This window comes from Tursiops truncatus, chromosome 17 (genome assembly GCF_011762595.2).
Source record: "Tursiops truncatus isolate mTurTru1 chromosome 17, mTurTru1.mat.Y, whole genome shotgun sequence".
NCBI classification, from domain to species: Eukaryota; Metazoa; Chordata; class Mammalia; order Artiodactyla; family Delphinidae; genus Tursiops; species Tursiops truncatus.
The window spans coordinates 53,306,810-53,323,524 of record NC_047050.1 but is presented as its reverse complement, the minus strand read 5'-3'; the positions used below and the strand labels follow the sequence as shown (position 1 = coordinate 53,323,524).

The 16,715-nt window shown below is 34.9% G+C and overlaps 1 protein-coding gene across 3 annotated transcripts in view; it reads left to right on the top strand.

Annotated features, from left to right (window-relative positions):
• CSMD3 (CUB and Sushi multiple domains 3) overlaps positions 1 to 16,715 on the top strand; it is a 1,081,491-nt gene that overhangs the window by 918,169 nt on the left and 146,607 nt on the right. For all 3 annotated transcript variants that reach the window (XM_033843074.1, XM_019931944.2, XM_019931943.2), the window contains 2 exons: positions 7,347 to 7,443; positions 9,359 to 9,463. In XM_033843074.1, the coding sequence (XP_033698965.1) occupies positions 7,347 to 7,443; positions 9,359 to 9,463 (202 nt within the window). The remainder of the gene's footprint in view (positions 1 to 7,346; positions 7,444 to 9,358; positions 9,464 to 16,715) is intronic.

Genomic DNA, 16,715 nt, shown 5'->3' with positions numbered 1-16,715 from the left:
AAACATCATTTTTAAATGAAGGATTGAATAAATGATGATTTCTTTTTTTAATTATTATTTTGACTTTTATTTATTATTATTTTGAATTTTATTTTATTTATTTTTTTATACAGCAGTTTCTTATTAGTCATCAATTTTATCCACATCAGTGTATACATGTCAATCCCAGTGGCCCAATTCATCACGCCACCACCACCACCCCCCGCCACTTTCCCCCCTGGGTGTCCATATATTTGTTCTCTACATCTGTGTCTATTTCTGCCCTGCAAACCGGTTCATCTGTACCATTTTTCTAGGTTCCACATATATGCGTTGATATACGATATTTGTTTTTCTCTTTCTGACTTACTTCACTCTGTATGACAGTCTCTAGATCCACCCACGTTTCTACAAATAACCCAATTTCATTCCTTTTTATGGCTGAGTAATATTCCATTGTATATATATACCACATCTTCTTTATCCATTCATCTGTCGATGGGCATTTAGGTTACTTCCATGACCTGGATATTGTAAATAGTGCTGCAATGAACATTGGGGTGCATGTGTCTTTTTGAATTATGGTTTTCTCTGGGTATATGCCCAGTAGTGGGATTGCTGGGTCATATGGTAATTCTATTTTTAGTTTTTGAAGGAACCTCTATACTGTTCTCGATAGTGACTGTATCAATTTACATTCCCATCAACAATGCAAGAGGGTTCCCTTTTCTCCACACCGTCTCCAGCATTTGTTGTTTGTAGATTTTCTGATGATGCTCTTTCTAACTGGTGTGAGGTGATACCTCATTGTATTTTTCATTTGCATTTCTCTAATAATTAGTGATGTTGAGCAGCTTTTCATGTGCCTCTTGGCAATCTGTATGTCTTCTTTGGAGAAATGTCTATTTAGGTCTTCTGCCCATTTTTTTTTTTTTTTTTTTGCGGTACGCGGACCTCTCACTGTTGTGGCCTTACCCATTGCGGAGCACAGGCTCCGGACACACAGGCTCAGCAGCTATGGCTCACGGGCCCAGCTGCTCTGCAGCACGTGGGATCATCCCGGACTGGGGCACAAACCCGTGTCCCCTGCATCAGGCGGACTCTCAACCACTGCACCACCAGGGAGGCCCTTTTGCCCATTTTTTTATTGGGTTGTTTGTTTTTTTACTATTGAGCTGCATGAGCTGTTTATATATTTTGGAGATTAATCCTTTGTCTGTTGATTTGTTTGAAAATATTTTCTCCCATTCTGAGGGTTGTCTTTTCATCTTGTTTGTAGTTTACTTTGCTTTGCAAAAGCTTTTAAGTTTCCTTAGGTCCCATTTGTTTCTTTTCTTTTTGTTTTTATTTCCATTACTCTAGGAGGTGGATCAGAAAAGAACTTGCTGTGATTTATATCAAAGAGTGTTCTTCCTATGTATTCTTCTAAGAGTTTTATACTGTCCAGTCTTACATTTAGGTCTCTAATCCATTTTGAGTTTATCTTTGTGTATGGTGTTAGGGAGTGTTCTAATTTCATTCTTTTACATGTAGCTGTCCAGTTTTCCCAGCACCACTTATTGAAGATGCTGTCTTTTCTCCATTGTATATCCTTGCCTCCTTTGTCATAGATTAGTTGACCATAGGTGTGTGGGTTTATCTCTGGGCTTTCTATCCTGTTCCATTGATCTATATTTCTGTTTTTGTGCCAGTACCATACTGTCTTGATTACTGTAGCTTTGTAATATAGTCTGAAGTCAGGGAGTCTGATTCCTCCAGCTCCATTTTTATCCCTCAAGACTGCTTTAGCTATTGGGGGTCTTTTGTATCTCCATACAAATTTTAAGATTTTTTGTTCTAGTTCTGTAAAAAATGCCATTAATAGTCTGAGAGGGATTGCATTGAATCTGTAGATTGCTTTGGGTAGTATAGTCATTTTCACAATATTGATTCTTCCAATCCAAGAACATGGTATATCTCTCCAGCTGCTTGTATCATGTTTAATTTGTTTCATCAGTGTCTTATAGTTTTCTGCATACAGGTCTTTTGTCTCCCTTGGTAGGTTTATTCCTAGGTATTTTATTCTTTTTGTTTCAGTGGTAAATGGGAGTGTTTTCTTAATTTCTCTTTCAGATTTTTCATCATTAGTATATGGTAATGCAAGAGATTTCTGTGCATTAATTTGGTATCCTGAAACTTTACCAAATTCATTGATCAGCTCTAGTAGTTTGAATAAATGATGATTTCTAAACCTAAATATCTAACCCACACCTTTCACCTAAGCTGCATGCCATTAATCCAACTGCACACTGAACATTTTGAGCTAAACTTCTAACATCTCTAATTCAACCTGTTCAAAACTGTCTTCATGACTTTTTTCTCAAAGTTGTGGATCTTCCTCATTGTGGTCTGTCTCAGAATGAACCCCTTAACCATTCAGTTGCACAAGCCAACAACCTTGATGATTTTTTTCTGTCTCCAGCTGCACACAGAACTATGTCAGGTCTGTCTTTCACAAACCTCTCAAGTAAGTCTATTTTCTCTATCCACACTTTTACCACTCAAGATTAGGTGGCCATCATCCCTGTCCTGGGTTCATATTCTCCTCCTATCTATTCCTCACAGGGCAAAGAGAGTAATTTTCTAAAAATAAAAATCTAATGCTATAACTATCCTGCTTTACAGTACCTCAGTTGTCCTCACTATCCTTAGCTCCTCGACACAGCTGATTACACCTTTGTGCTTTATCCTCATTTCTTGCCTCTGATTTAGTTCTTTATAGAAAACTGGCTCTCTCTCTCTTGCCTCTAGGCCTTTGTGAATGTTCTTCCCTCTGCTGGCAACACTCTCCATCATCTTTTTTTATTTGGCTTATTCTTACTCATTATTTCTGTCTCAAGGTTAAAACAGTTCCTGTGGAAGAACTTCCATTAACTTGAAACCACATTAAGTCCTCTTGGTATATGTTCTCACAGATCCCTATAATTTCCTTATTGTAACACTCGTCACATGTTACTGCTTTTACTTAATTACCTATAAACTCATGAAGGCAGTAACCAAGTCTGTTCTGGCAGCTAACACAGTACCTTGCAGTCTGTGCTCAGTAAATATTTTAGAATGAACCAATGAATATCTGCAAAAGGCATGGAGTTTTCAGCCACTTTAAGGAGTTAACATAGCATGATGGACTAATATGACATCTGCAGATAATGTTATGTGATATATCACTGCCCTAGCCAAACACTGTTCAAAACTGGACACTTGTATCAATGACACTATAAAATCTTTCACTGAGAGAGAGTGGCATGGACTTATATATACTACCAAATGTAAAATAGATAGCTAGTGGGAAGCAGCCACCTAGCACAGGGTGATCAGCTCGGTGCTTTGTGACCACCTAGAGGGGTGGGATAGGAAGGGTGGGAGGGAGATGGAAGAGGGAGTAAATATGGGGATATATGTGTGTATATATATATATATATATATATATATATATATATATATATATATATATAGCTGATTCACTTTGTTATAAAGCAGAAACTATCACACCATTGTAAAGCAATTATACTCCAATAAAGATGTTAAAAAAAAATCTTTCACTGAGGAAGCATTGTGTTTAATGATTGTACTTTAGAAAACAAAATTTGAGTTTAGCAGAGCATTTATCAAACTTACAGAGTGTGAAGCATATTGGACTTTTAATTTAAATACTCTATATAACTACCAAGAGCTTTTTTCTAATTAACCTCTTACATGTTTGCTAATTTTAGACATGTCACTAAATCATAGAAAATTATAACACACACACACACACACACACACACACACACACACACACAAACACACTATATGACATATTTAAAATTTCACTAACTTAGCCTAAAAACGACCTGGCTAGTACACCAGATTTAAAGCAGTGTTTAATTTATTTTATTCTGTTGGGCTAAACATGTGTGTGAATAAAGAATTATATGAATATTCAATAAATCATATATGAAATGAAATGGGATAACCACTGGTGGAAAGAACAGAAAAAACATTTGGAATGCTGAAAAAGTTACAAATAAGATAGGATGATTGAGCATTTTGAGGAAATAACCTCAACAAATAAAATAGCTTGTTGTATTACTGTTACATGAAAAGCGTGTGGAGAGGAGTGTATTCATTTGTTTGCCTGTTTATTTTAGCAAGGTACATTGGAGGGAGAATTCCAAAGGAGCTACATTTAACAGTAACAGAGTTATCAAGCAGAGAGCAATTTTTATGTGATGAATCAGTTTAAAAAAATGTTGTTTACTTAATTGTGTCAATTTGTAGAATGAGATGATAATGAGTCAATATAATCATCCAAAGTAAAATGCAATTTGCATGTATCTATGAGGGATACCAGGCTTTAGTTATTGGAAATTCATTACCTCATAAAGCTATCCTGTTGTCATAATGAACAACTCCATCTAATTTAAAGTTCTTCTGAACACTGAATCTGTAGCTGCTCCTTTAAGTAAAAGACTTAAAGTCTTTTACTTGACTCTCATTTGGCTTTCTGTCATTGTGGGTCCTCAGCTATTTACTTGAGCCTCCTATACCCTCTGTGTGTTTAATATGCCAAACTACATTCATAATTTGCCAAGAATCCTAGTGGCAAATTGCATTAGTTTTCTGTGACTTCTGTAACAAATCCTAAACTCAACAGCTTAAAGTAACAGAAATTTATTCTCTCATGGTACTGGAGGCCAAAAGTCCCAAATCAGTTTTACTGCCCTGAGACTGAGGTGCTGACAGGGCTGCTCTCCCACCACCGTTCACTCTCCCCTCTGCTCAGGCTCTAGGGAAGATTCCTCTCCTGGCCTCTTCCAGCTTCTGGTACCTGCCAGCATTCCTTGGCTTCTGACCACATCACTCCAATTTCTGCTTCTGTGATCACACTGCATTCTCTTCTGTCTGTGTCAAATCTTTTCTGACATCTGATAAGAACACGTGTGATTGCATGTAAAGCTCATTTAAATCATCTAGGATAGTCTCCTTATCTCAAGATATTTAGTTTATTCACATCTGAAAGACCCTTTTCTGTACAAGGCAATATTTACAGGCTCAAGAGGTCAGGATCTGATATCTTTGGGAGCCATATTCATATATATATATATATATGTCCAGAATTAAACAGATTTTCTTCCTCTCTCCAAGGTAATAGGTTTTCCTGAGGATGTCTACATTTTTGTTTATGCCATCCCTGTGATCTCAATAACTCAGGAAAAAAAAATTATTTTAAAATCTTTCCTGTCACTTCCATGTCCCATTCATATCACACAAGATCCAGTAATTTCCCCTATAGCAACACATGTGATGTGACTTTTGGGTCCCCCTTTCTACCATTCCTGCCTACTAACCTACTTTATTTAGTCTTTCATTGCTTCTCATGTGGACTACTGCAATAAACATTAAAGTTGTCTTTTCACTTTTATTTTCTTCACTCAATTCAGTAGTACCTACTTAAAGCACAGTCCTGATTATGCGCCTTCAATCCACCTTCTAAAACCTTCAATGAAATACTCCTCAATTGCACAATTATTATGCTGGTATTCAGTCTTTATAGCCCTCTCTCTCATTCTCTTCCTTAGCTAAGACACATTAAATCCTCAGTATGCACTAGGTACTATTCTAAGGTAAAATCCTTTAATTTTTACAGCAAACCTATGAATTATATGCCTTTATTACAGTGATTTATGTAAGAAATCTATGGCACAGAGAGAATAACAATTCTTTTCAGGTTACATGCCAGTGAGTAGACGGAGCCAGGAAGTTGTATAGCCCGGCTAATATTCTAACGCTAATATTTCTTGTATTTATCCAGAACCTTTACTCTTTCTAACTTTTCTCTACTTTTTCTAACTTTGCACGCCTATTTTCTCTTGTGTGAATACCCTCCACTGTGGCTAAATTGGATTACTGATGGGTCACTAAATCTCCCTCATGGCTTGTCTCCTCTACGTTTTTACTAACTCAGTTTCTTTCAGTGGAAAACCGCTCGATACATTTTGCTTATCTCAATTGTCAACTCTTGCAAGAATCCTTACTTTTATTTTCTCTTTCTTTTTTCTTTTTTAAGCCAAATGTGACTTTTTCTTTTCGTGAATTGAAGGAAAGGAAAATTCAGATATGAAGAGAGAATTGACCATTGTTTAAGGAGTCGGGGGTTATATTACAATCATACAGCTTTAATTCCAGTCTTCTTTCTGTCCTGGAACATTGCCATTGGGCCTAATGCCTGTCACACAGGCAGGGTATCTGTTGCCATGTGGCACTCATCCCTGGAAAAGAAGCTCCAGCATTCATTTGAATGGAAGCATGATGAAGGCCTATTTTGTGGATAAGAAAATTTTAATGAATGCAATTGTTAGAAGTACTTAGTGAATGAGTGTGATGCTTACATCTATAACAGACTTCAGCTAAATGAAAATAAATTTAGTAAGGCTATTCCTTTACCTCCTCCTAAACTATAAAATATGTAATAAAGAACAATAGATAACATCCACAGTTGTGAGGGTTTTCTGGGTTCTTGCAAAAGTTCAAGCTGTGCCAAGTGAAGTGCAACAAAGGAACACATGCCTCTTTCTTTAAATAAAATTTAATAGACATGAGAGGATTATACTCCAGCATTTTCCTTATCAACTTAATGGACCTTCACAGTGATTTAGTTATTACGATGCCATTTACAAAAATATAGCTATTTATAAAAACAATCTTTAAAAGACATACCCAAATCAGTTATAAAGTATTATTTTTGGTTATCCATGTTGAAATTTATTAAATATGTACATAGTGGATTATTATGTTAATTTTAAAAATAAAATAAAGACAGGAAATTTAGCAAAGGTTATGCAAAGTAAAACATAATAAAATGTATCCAGGATAAACCTAGTTCAAAAAATGTATATATTATAGGGTCTTATATGCTTATGTGGTCCTCAATGTGGACCACAAATCTGGTTATTTCCTAACAGGTAAAGCAAATGAGAAAACTCAGTCACTGACAAGAATCAAACATTCCAAAACAAAAAAGTTAAACAACTGTTTTGGAACATGCCTTGATTCAGATTCCAGGCACTAAGACATTAGATTGATCCAAAGCTGAGATAGTGACAGACATTTTCAATGTTATACCCATAGTGAACACTCCTAGATGCCTCAGAGGCTTTTATTATAAAAGTTAGTGCATGTAGGCCAGTGCCATAAAGGCAAAGATCAGTTCTGTTAAAGTCATTCCATGAAGGGCCACAATGATATGGTCCAGGCTTTAAGCTCTCTCTTGCAGAGGAGATAAGTTGACTATAGTATATGTGTCTCATTAGAAGTATGTGTTCTTACCAGTACTTATTATTTCATAGGTGCAAGTTGTCAGCTTTGCTACAGAACATAATTGGGATTCTCTGGACTTTTATGATGGGGGAGACAACAATGCTCCAAGACTTGGAAGTTACTCAGGTAAATGAGAGAGCTGAGCTTAATTAAAATACATTATAATTAGGAATGTAAGATCTCTCTCTCTCTTTGAAGAGCTCCCTAGAACTCTGACTTGGTGGTTTTAATTTTGCTTTTTACAAACTATATGCAATGAACTAAATTACAAGGTTAGAAGTTTGAAAGGCTTTAAAGGTAATGAAATTGATGTTTAAGACCTTACTGTAGTGTTACTATATTTGTGTAATTATTTATTGATGTTTTTGTGTTACTAGTATTATTTTTAGTTGAGCTATGGTTCAGGAATAGTATGTATGCCCCTGTCCCTTAAAAAAAAAGGATGAGTAGTAATAGTTAAAAATTAGACAGTGCTTGGTAATTATGTTATATTCACTTAATAGAACGTTATGCAGCCATTAGAACAATTATAGAGACTGTGTAACAACATGGTAAATGCTACCAGGTACTGTTGAGTGAGAATAAAGAAAATACAAAATCAATTCTATGAAATGAATTAAATTATATAAAATTCATACTATATACATATGTTCCAAGACCAGAAGGTTTTAAAATTTGTTATGGTTTCTAAAGGTAGTTTATGCATTTATCTAACAGCTTCTTATAGCATATTTAGGATAAAATGACGTTTTAATTTTAACTGTACCTTTTACTTTAATTTTGATTATAGTGTTTAACTCTAGAAATATAAACATAGCTAAACTATAAACTTACATATTTCAGATATACTGAAAGAATTTTGAATGATCTTTTTAGCAGTCCTGGTAGGTGATTGACACTAAGAGAAATTAAGTTGTCCGAAGTCGTACAGCTAATGTTAGAATGAGACTGGGACCCAGCTGGTGTGACTCCAGAGTCAGAGCTCTTAATCACTAAGATCCTCAGAGACCAAAGGCAGTCTGAGTGACCTTTGAGTTTCTGTTTACCTCTGTCTTCAGTGATTCAGTTAGGACACTATAGACAGAGCAAGTTCGGGGGGGAAAAAAAAAGCAATCATGTGTTCTTTAATGAGTTTGTCCTGGTTTCTCTTATAGAAGGCTCAGTGGTTAAGGTTCATAGAGTTGTGTCAAGTGTGAAGTAGCTAGAAAATTACAAAAAAAATGTTTGCAACACTATCAACTCAGATGTTTGTTGAACTTTATCTTGAGACCGTTGACAGTTATTTTTACTGTTGTCTTTTGAAACTGCTTGAATTGTAAAATTAAGGATCTTGAACTATTACTCAATGTCAAATAGTCAAGAAGTAATTGGTTCAAGCAGATATGTTATATATTCAACTCAGTAATTGAATAATTAAAGTTGATTTCCTGTCGAAGTTCAGAAGAACACGATTATAAAGCATTTGCTAAGAGACAAGGCTGACACTAGTTCATAATTGGCATCTTTTTGAATGCTAACTACCAGCTTTGCTGTCAGGGTGTAAGAAACATCAAGGTACTTGACCTGGTATAGAACATAAATGTATATATTTAAATATCATAATAAAGGCCAATAAATGAATATATCTTTAAGCCCATATAAAATTTTGTTATTATACCATAAAAATCGCATGCAGACTTTAAAACTAAGTTTATTATTAGCTTGTACATGAACTATTGAAATCCACATGAAATTCAAAATATTTATTTTAGGTGACTAGTAAAATTTACTGCTTTGATTTTCACCAGCTTTCTTTTTTTGCTCCTACCTATTTTTAGGGAGCAATCTAATGTGCTCTCGAAGGTCTGTCTCCTTGGAGATAGTCAAGAACAGTAATATGAAAGACAAATATGTGAGAAATATTTTTACTTAAAAATTTTGTAAAACACTTTACTAATATATAATTTCAGTGATAACTTACTGGCTAATTAATAGTTAACTTAGTTTTATTAATAATACTTATTATGTGATCACTGAACTACTTTTTCAATTATCGTTTCAGGAACAACAATTCCCCCTCTTTTGAATAGTACATCTAATAATCTATATCTAAATTTTCAATCAGACATCAGTGTTTCTGCTGCTGGATTTCACCTTGAATACACAGGTAAATATATCATGTGCTATTCAGGAAAATTAAGAACAAATTTATATTAATTTTAAATATTACTTTTCTGAATATAGAAAGTTAATGGACTTTGTCAAAAGAGAACATTTGGGCTTACTTTCTTAAGATTTTGAAGTGTTTCTTCAACTACAAAATTATATGTATAAAGTTCTGATTATTTTCATCAGAATTTACATTTTCTTTTTTTTTTTTAAGTGTCAGTACTCTTAAGATAAGATTTACCCTCTTAACAAAAGTTTTAAGTGCACAATACAGTAGTGTTAACTATAGGCGCAGTGTTGTACAGCAGATCTCTAGAGCTTATCCGTCTTGCATAACTGAAACTTTATACCCATTGAACAGCAACTCCGCATTTCTCCCTCCTCTCAGCCTCTGGAAACCAACATTCTACTTTATATTTCTATGAGTTTGACTATTCTATACTTCATATAAGTGATATCATGTAGTATTTGTCCTTCTGTGTCTGGCTTATTTCACTGAGCATAATGTCCATCAAGTGCACCAATGTTGTCACATACAACAGAATTTTTTTCTCCTTTTTAAGACTGAATAATATTCCATTGTATGTATATAATGTATTTTCTTTATCCATTCCTCCCTTGCTGGACATTTATGTAGTTTCCATATCTTAGCTATTGTGAATAATGCTGCAGTGAACATGGGAGTGCAGATATCTCCTTGAGATTCTGATTTCTTTTGGAAATATACCCAGAAATGGGATTGCTAGATCATAAGGTAGATCTACTTTTAATTTTTTTGAGGAACCTCTATAGTGTTTTCCACAGTGTCTATACCCTTTTACCTTCCAACCAACATTGTTTAAAGGTTCCAATTTCTTCGTATTCTCACCAACACTTACCTTTTTTTTAAAGATAAATAAGAGCATTTTATAGTTATCATGGAGAGTACAAATCATAACAAAAACTCCAGTTTTGAGTATTTTTGCACCAAATGACATAACAACAACAATTCTTAAAGTAAATCAGCATGAACTATAAGAAGAAATAAACAAAAATGCATTATGAAATTTACCAAAATTGACACTAGTAAAGACGGATATTCTAAATAGACCAATTATCATAGGACCAATATAGACAATAGTTATTAAAATACAAAAAAACATACCTGGTCCAAAAGGCTTCACCCAGAAATATTACCAGATCTTTAAAAACCAGGTAATCACAGTGCCATTTAAATTATTCCATCTACTTTTTGTGGCGTATACCATAGGTCCCAATACTTGTCTCAGTATAAAACTATAAACCAGCTTCTTTTGTGAACATGATGCAAATGTTTTAGTTTTCCAGCTTGCTGAGGTTTAACTAACATATAACATTGTGTAAGTTTAAAATATACAGTGTGAATTGTTCAGAATGTAAATTGGTGCAGCCACTATGGAAAACAGTATGGAGGCTTCTCTAAAAGCTAAAAATAGAGTTGCCATATGATCTAGCAGTCCCACTCCTCATATATCCAAAGAAAACTAAAATTCAAAAAGATGCATGCACCCCAATGTTATACAACACTGTAAATCAACTATACTTCAATTAAATAAATAAATAAATAAATAAATAAATAAATAAAATATATGATGTGTTGATTTGATACCTGTATCTATTGCAAAATGATTACCACAATAGGGATGGTTAATACTTCCATTACTTCACATAATCACTTTTGTTTTCTGTGATGAGAACATTTAAGATCTAGTCTCCTAGTAACTTTGAATGATTCAATATCATTAACTATAGTCACCATGTTGTACACTGGATCCTCGGAACTATTCATCTTATAACTGGAAGTTTGTACCCTTTGATTCACATCTCCCCATTTCTCTCAATCCCAGCCACTGGCAACCACCATTCTACTCATAGTTTCTAAGAGTTTGTCTTTCTTAAATTCTACATGTAACTGAGATCATATGGTATTTGTTTTCTCTGAGTTATTTCACTTAGCATAATAACCTGGAGGTCATTTTTTGTTATTGCAAATGGCAGGATTTCCTTCTTTTACATGGCTGGATAATATTTCATTGTATATATGTCCCACATCTTTTTCTTACTCATCTGTAGAAAGACACTTAGGTTGTTTTCATATCTTGGCTATTACAAATAATGCTACAATGAACATGTAGTGTAGGTATCTCTTTGAGATCCTGATTTCATTTCCTTTGAATATATACTAAGAAGTGGGATTGCTGGATATATGATAGTTCTATTTTTAATTTTTTGAAGAACCTCCATGCTGTTGTCCATAGTGGCTGTACCAATATTCATTTCCACATCTATAGGTGGCTTTGGGTAGTATGGACAGTTTGACAATATTAGTTCTTCCTATTAATGAATATGGAATATTTTCCCATTTATTTGTGTATTCTACAGATTTTTTTCATCAATGTCTTATGAGTTTTATTGTACAGATGTTTTACCACCTTGGTGGAATTTGGTCCTATTTTACTATTTTTTTCCAATGCTATTATAAATGGGATTGTTTTCTTTCTTTTTTAGATATTTTATGGCTATTGCATAGTATCACAACTGATTTCTTTATGTTGATTTCATATGCGGCATTTTATTAAATTGATTTATTCTAACATTTTTTGGTGGCATGTTTAGGATTTTTCTCTATATAAGATCATATCATCTTCCAAAATAGACAGTTTTACTTTTACTTTTCTATTTGGAAGCCTTTCATTTCTTTTTCTTGCCTAATTGCTCTGACTAGGACTTCCAGTACTATGTTGAATAGGAGTCATGAGAGTGGTCACCCTTAGTCTTGTTCTTAATCATAGATGAAAAGCATTTAACCTTTCACCATTGACTGTGATGTTAGCTGTGGGTTTTTCATATGTGGCCTTTATTATGTCTTGGTAGGCTGTATGTTTCTTGGAATTTATCCATTTCTTCTAGGTTATCTAATTTGTTGGTGTGTAATTGTTCATAGCAGTGTCTTATGATCCATTGTATTTCTGTGGTATCAGTGTAATGCCCTGTCTTTCATTTCTGATTTTATTTGAGTTCTCTTTCTTTTTTAATCTATTTAAAGTTTTCTAAATTTTGTTTATGTTTGAAAAACCAGCTCCTTGTTTCTTTGGTCTTTTCTATTGTTTTTATATTCTTCTATTTTATTTCTGCTTTCATAATTGTTATTTTCTTCATTTTGCTAACTTTTGGTTTAGTGTATTCTTTTTCTAGTTCATTGAGTTGTAAATTTAGCTTTTTTTTTTTTTGAGATCTTTCTTTTTTCTTAATGCAGGCATTTATTGCTATAAAATTCCCTCTCAGAATGGCTTTTGCTGCATCCCATAAGTTTGGGTATATTGCATTTCTGATTTTGTTTCTTTCACGATATATTTTGATTTCTTCTTTGACTCATTGATTGTTCAGGAGTGTATTGTTTAATTTCAAATAGTTATGGATTTTCCAGTTTTCCTCCTGTTACTGATTTCTATTTTCATGTCATTGTGCTCAAAAGAGATGTTTGATATGATTTCAATCTTAAATTTGGTAAGACAGTTTTTGTGACATAATGTATGATCTGTCATGTAGAATATTCTGTTTGAACTTGAGAAGAACTTGCAATCTGCTACTTTGGAAGGAATGCTTTGTATATGTCTCTGTCTCTTCGGTCTATGTGGTCTAAAGTATAGTTCAAATTCAGTGTTTTCTTAATGATTTGATGTCTGGATGATCTATCAGTTGTTGAAAGCAGGGTATTGAAGTCCCCTACTATTATTGTATTGTCTATGTCTCCATTCAGAACTGTTAACATTTGCTTAACATATTTGGTTGCTCTGATGTTCGGTTTACATATATTTATGATTGTTATATTCCCTTTTACTTCCCTTTTATGTTTTTTTAAATTAATTAATTAATTTATTTATTTATGGCTGTGTTGAGTCTTCGTTTCTGTGCATGGGCTTTCTCTAGTTGTGGCAAGCGGGGACCACTCTTCATCACGGTGCGCAGGCCTCTCACTATCGCGGCCTCTGTTGTTGCAGAGCACAGCCTCCAGACACGCAGGCTCAGTAATTGTGGCTCACGGGCCCAGTTGCTCCACGGCATGTGGGATCTTCCCAGACCAGGGCTTGAACCCGTGTCCCCTGCATTGGCAGGCAGAGACCCACTGTGCCACCAGGGAAGCCCCCCTTTTATGTTTTTGATGTCACAGTTTACCTCTTCAATATTTTGTATTTATTAACAAATTATTGTAGCTATAGTTATTTTTAAAACTTTTGTCCTTTAACTTTTATAATAGTGTTAAATGGTTAATCCACCCCCATAGTATTAGAGTATTCTGAATTTGAATATATACTTACCTTTACCAGTGTGTTGTACATTTTCATGTTTTCATGTTACTAATTAGTGTCCTTTCATTTCAACTTGAAGAACTCCTTTCAGTATTTTTTTGAAAGGCATGTCTAGTAGTGATGAACTCCCTCAGCTTTTGGTTGTCTGGGAACATCTTTATCTCGCCTTCCTCTGAAGTCCTCTGGTGAACTGCTTTGCTGTATAGAATGCTTTTGCTTGGCAGTGTTATTCTTTCAGCACTTTGAATATAACATCCCTCTCTGTCCATGCATGTAAGGTTTCTCCAGAGAGAGTTGCTGAAAACCTTATGCAAGTTCCCTTGTAAGTTACAAGCTTTTTTTCTCTTACTACTTTTAAGATTCTCTATGTGTCACTGATTTTCTACAGTTTTATTGTAATTCATATTGTAGAAGATCTCTCTAAGTTGAGTTTGTTTGGGGACCCATGACTTTCATGAACATGACTGTTGAGATCTCTCCCCAGATTTAGGAAGTTCTCAGCCACTATTTCTTTAATAAGCTTTCTATTCCTATCTTTCTCTTTTCTCCTCTGGTAGTCCAGTAATTTAGAGATTCTTTTCTTTTGATAATATTTCATAGATCATTTAGGCTTTCTTCACTCTTTGAATTTTTCTTCTTATTTTCTCCTCTGATTACATAAATTTCAAGCATCCTCTCTTCTAATTCACAGATTCTTCTACTTGAACTCTCTTTTGCATTTTTTATTCATTAGGTGCATTTTTCAGCTCAAGAATTTCTGTTTGATCCTTTTTTATAATTTCTATCTCTGTTAAACTTCTCATTTTGATCATGTATTGTTTTCCTGGTTTTGTTCAATTAATTTTTGTGTTTTCTTGTAGCTCCTTCAGCTTCCTAAAAATTTTGAATTCCTTTCTGAGTACATTACAGATCTCCATGTCTTTGGGGTTGGTTACTCTCATGACTGACTTCAGGAGAGAAGTACCTTTCCTCAGACCTGCTAGGGATTCTGAAGGTTTTTTATACTTTCTATGGATATGCATGCTCCACTTCTCGCTCTCTCTTGTGGCAGAATTCTTAAGCTTGTATGACTTCTCTCAATCCTGTAGACCCTTGCTTTCCTGAGGGTAGTGACAAATGCTCAAGTTTGTAGTCTTTTCCAGATCCACAGAATCAGGCCAGATTTCTGTGAATGCTCACTAGCCATCTGCAAAAGCTTGCCCGTGGTCCAGCTAGAGGGATCCATAGGCAAGGTGTCCCCACTGGCTCATGGGTTTGCCTCCTGACGGAGTCCCTGAATTGTTTAATAAGATCCATATCCCCTTGATATGTCCCTTTCTGAGCCCTGGCTTCTGTTTTCCAGTTATTCACAGTGCATGTCATAACTCAGAACTCAGGTTGAGGTGAGAGAAAAATGAGCCTTTTTCCTATTTGGTAGCATCCTGCACAGCTGGGGAAGTCAGGCACGCACTCACAGACTCTTTCTTCCCCCACAGGAGAAGTCATGGGTCAAAAAGCGATCTCTTGGCACCAAACCCTGTTCCCTTGGGGGAAGGGTGGAGCAGATAAAGTCAAGCTGTTCCTCCTACTCTGTGCAATGTGTCCAATCTTGAATTTTTGCTCTAATGATGTGCTGGAACTTCTCTGCTGGACTCCTTTACTTCCACAAGAGTCTCTCCTTCATGGGTGATTGTGCAATTCAGTGTTCTTCAGAGGCTCCCAGACCATGGCTTGAGAGGGGATGGAGGTAGCTCAAGGAGAACTTTAGGGTCCACAGCCAGTACCAAGGTCTGTAAGCCTATTGCCTGACGAACGGGTAGGTGAGACTCCTCCTGGGTCTCTTGGCGTATGGTACTGGTGAGAGAACCAAAAGCAAATGGGGTGTTGCTAAATTATCAGGGCTTTGGAATTATTTCTGAGTTAGCCACCTGGGTCTGACTCAAATGACTCTTTTCAAAATGGCTCTCCTTGTTCTTGCACTGCACTGGGGTTTCCTAATCTTTTACCTGTATTTCCACATGTCCCACAGGCACTCTTGTCCATGGATGATTGCCATATTGTTGTTGCTGAGGAAAGAACGTGAATGAGAATGAGAAACATATTAGGCCATCTTGCTGACATCACTCCTCTTTTTTTTTTTTTTTTTTTTGACAAGCAACTATCCTAATTAGGTGTGAGGTGATATCTCGTTGTGGTTTTGAGTTGCATTTCCCTAAAGATCAGAGATGTTGAGAATCTTTTCCTATCCCTGTTGGACATTTGTATGTCATCTTTGTAGAAATGTCTATTCAAGTCCTTTGCCCATTTCGTAGCATTTTTGATTGGATTATATTTTTTTAATCAAGTTGTAGGAGTTCATTATGTAGTTTGGATATTAACACTGTATTATATATGCAGTTTGAAAATATTTTCTCCCATTCTTTAGTAGGTGACTTTTTAACTCTGCTGATTGTTTGCTATGCAGCAACATTTTAGTTTGATGTAGTCAATGATGTAGTTTTTAATTCATTTTGAATTAATTTTATATATGATATAAGATAAGTTTCTAATTTCATTATTTTGCTTATGGATATCCAGTTTTCCCAGCATCATTCGTTGAAGAGATTATCCTTTCCCCATTGTATATTTTGACACCCTTGTCAAAGATAACTTAACTGTGTGGGGGTTTATTTTTGGACTCCTCTGTTCCATTCATCTATATGTCTATTTTTATGCCAACACCATACTGTTTTAATTATTGTAGCTTTTGTAGCTATATTTTGATATCATGAAGTGTGATATCACTTTGTTCATCTTTTTCAACATTGATTTGGCTATTTTGGATCTTTTGAGGTTCCTTATGAATTTTAGGTTTATCTAATTCAGTAAAAAACACCATTGAGATTTTGATAGAAATTGCATTGAATCTGTAGCTCATATTTAAACAATATTAAGACTTCTAGT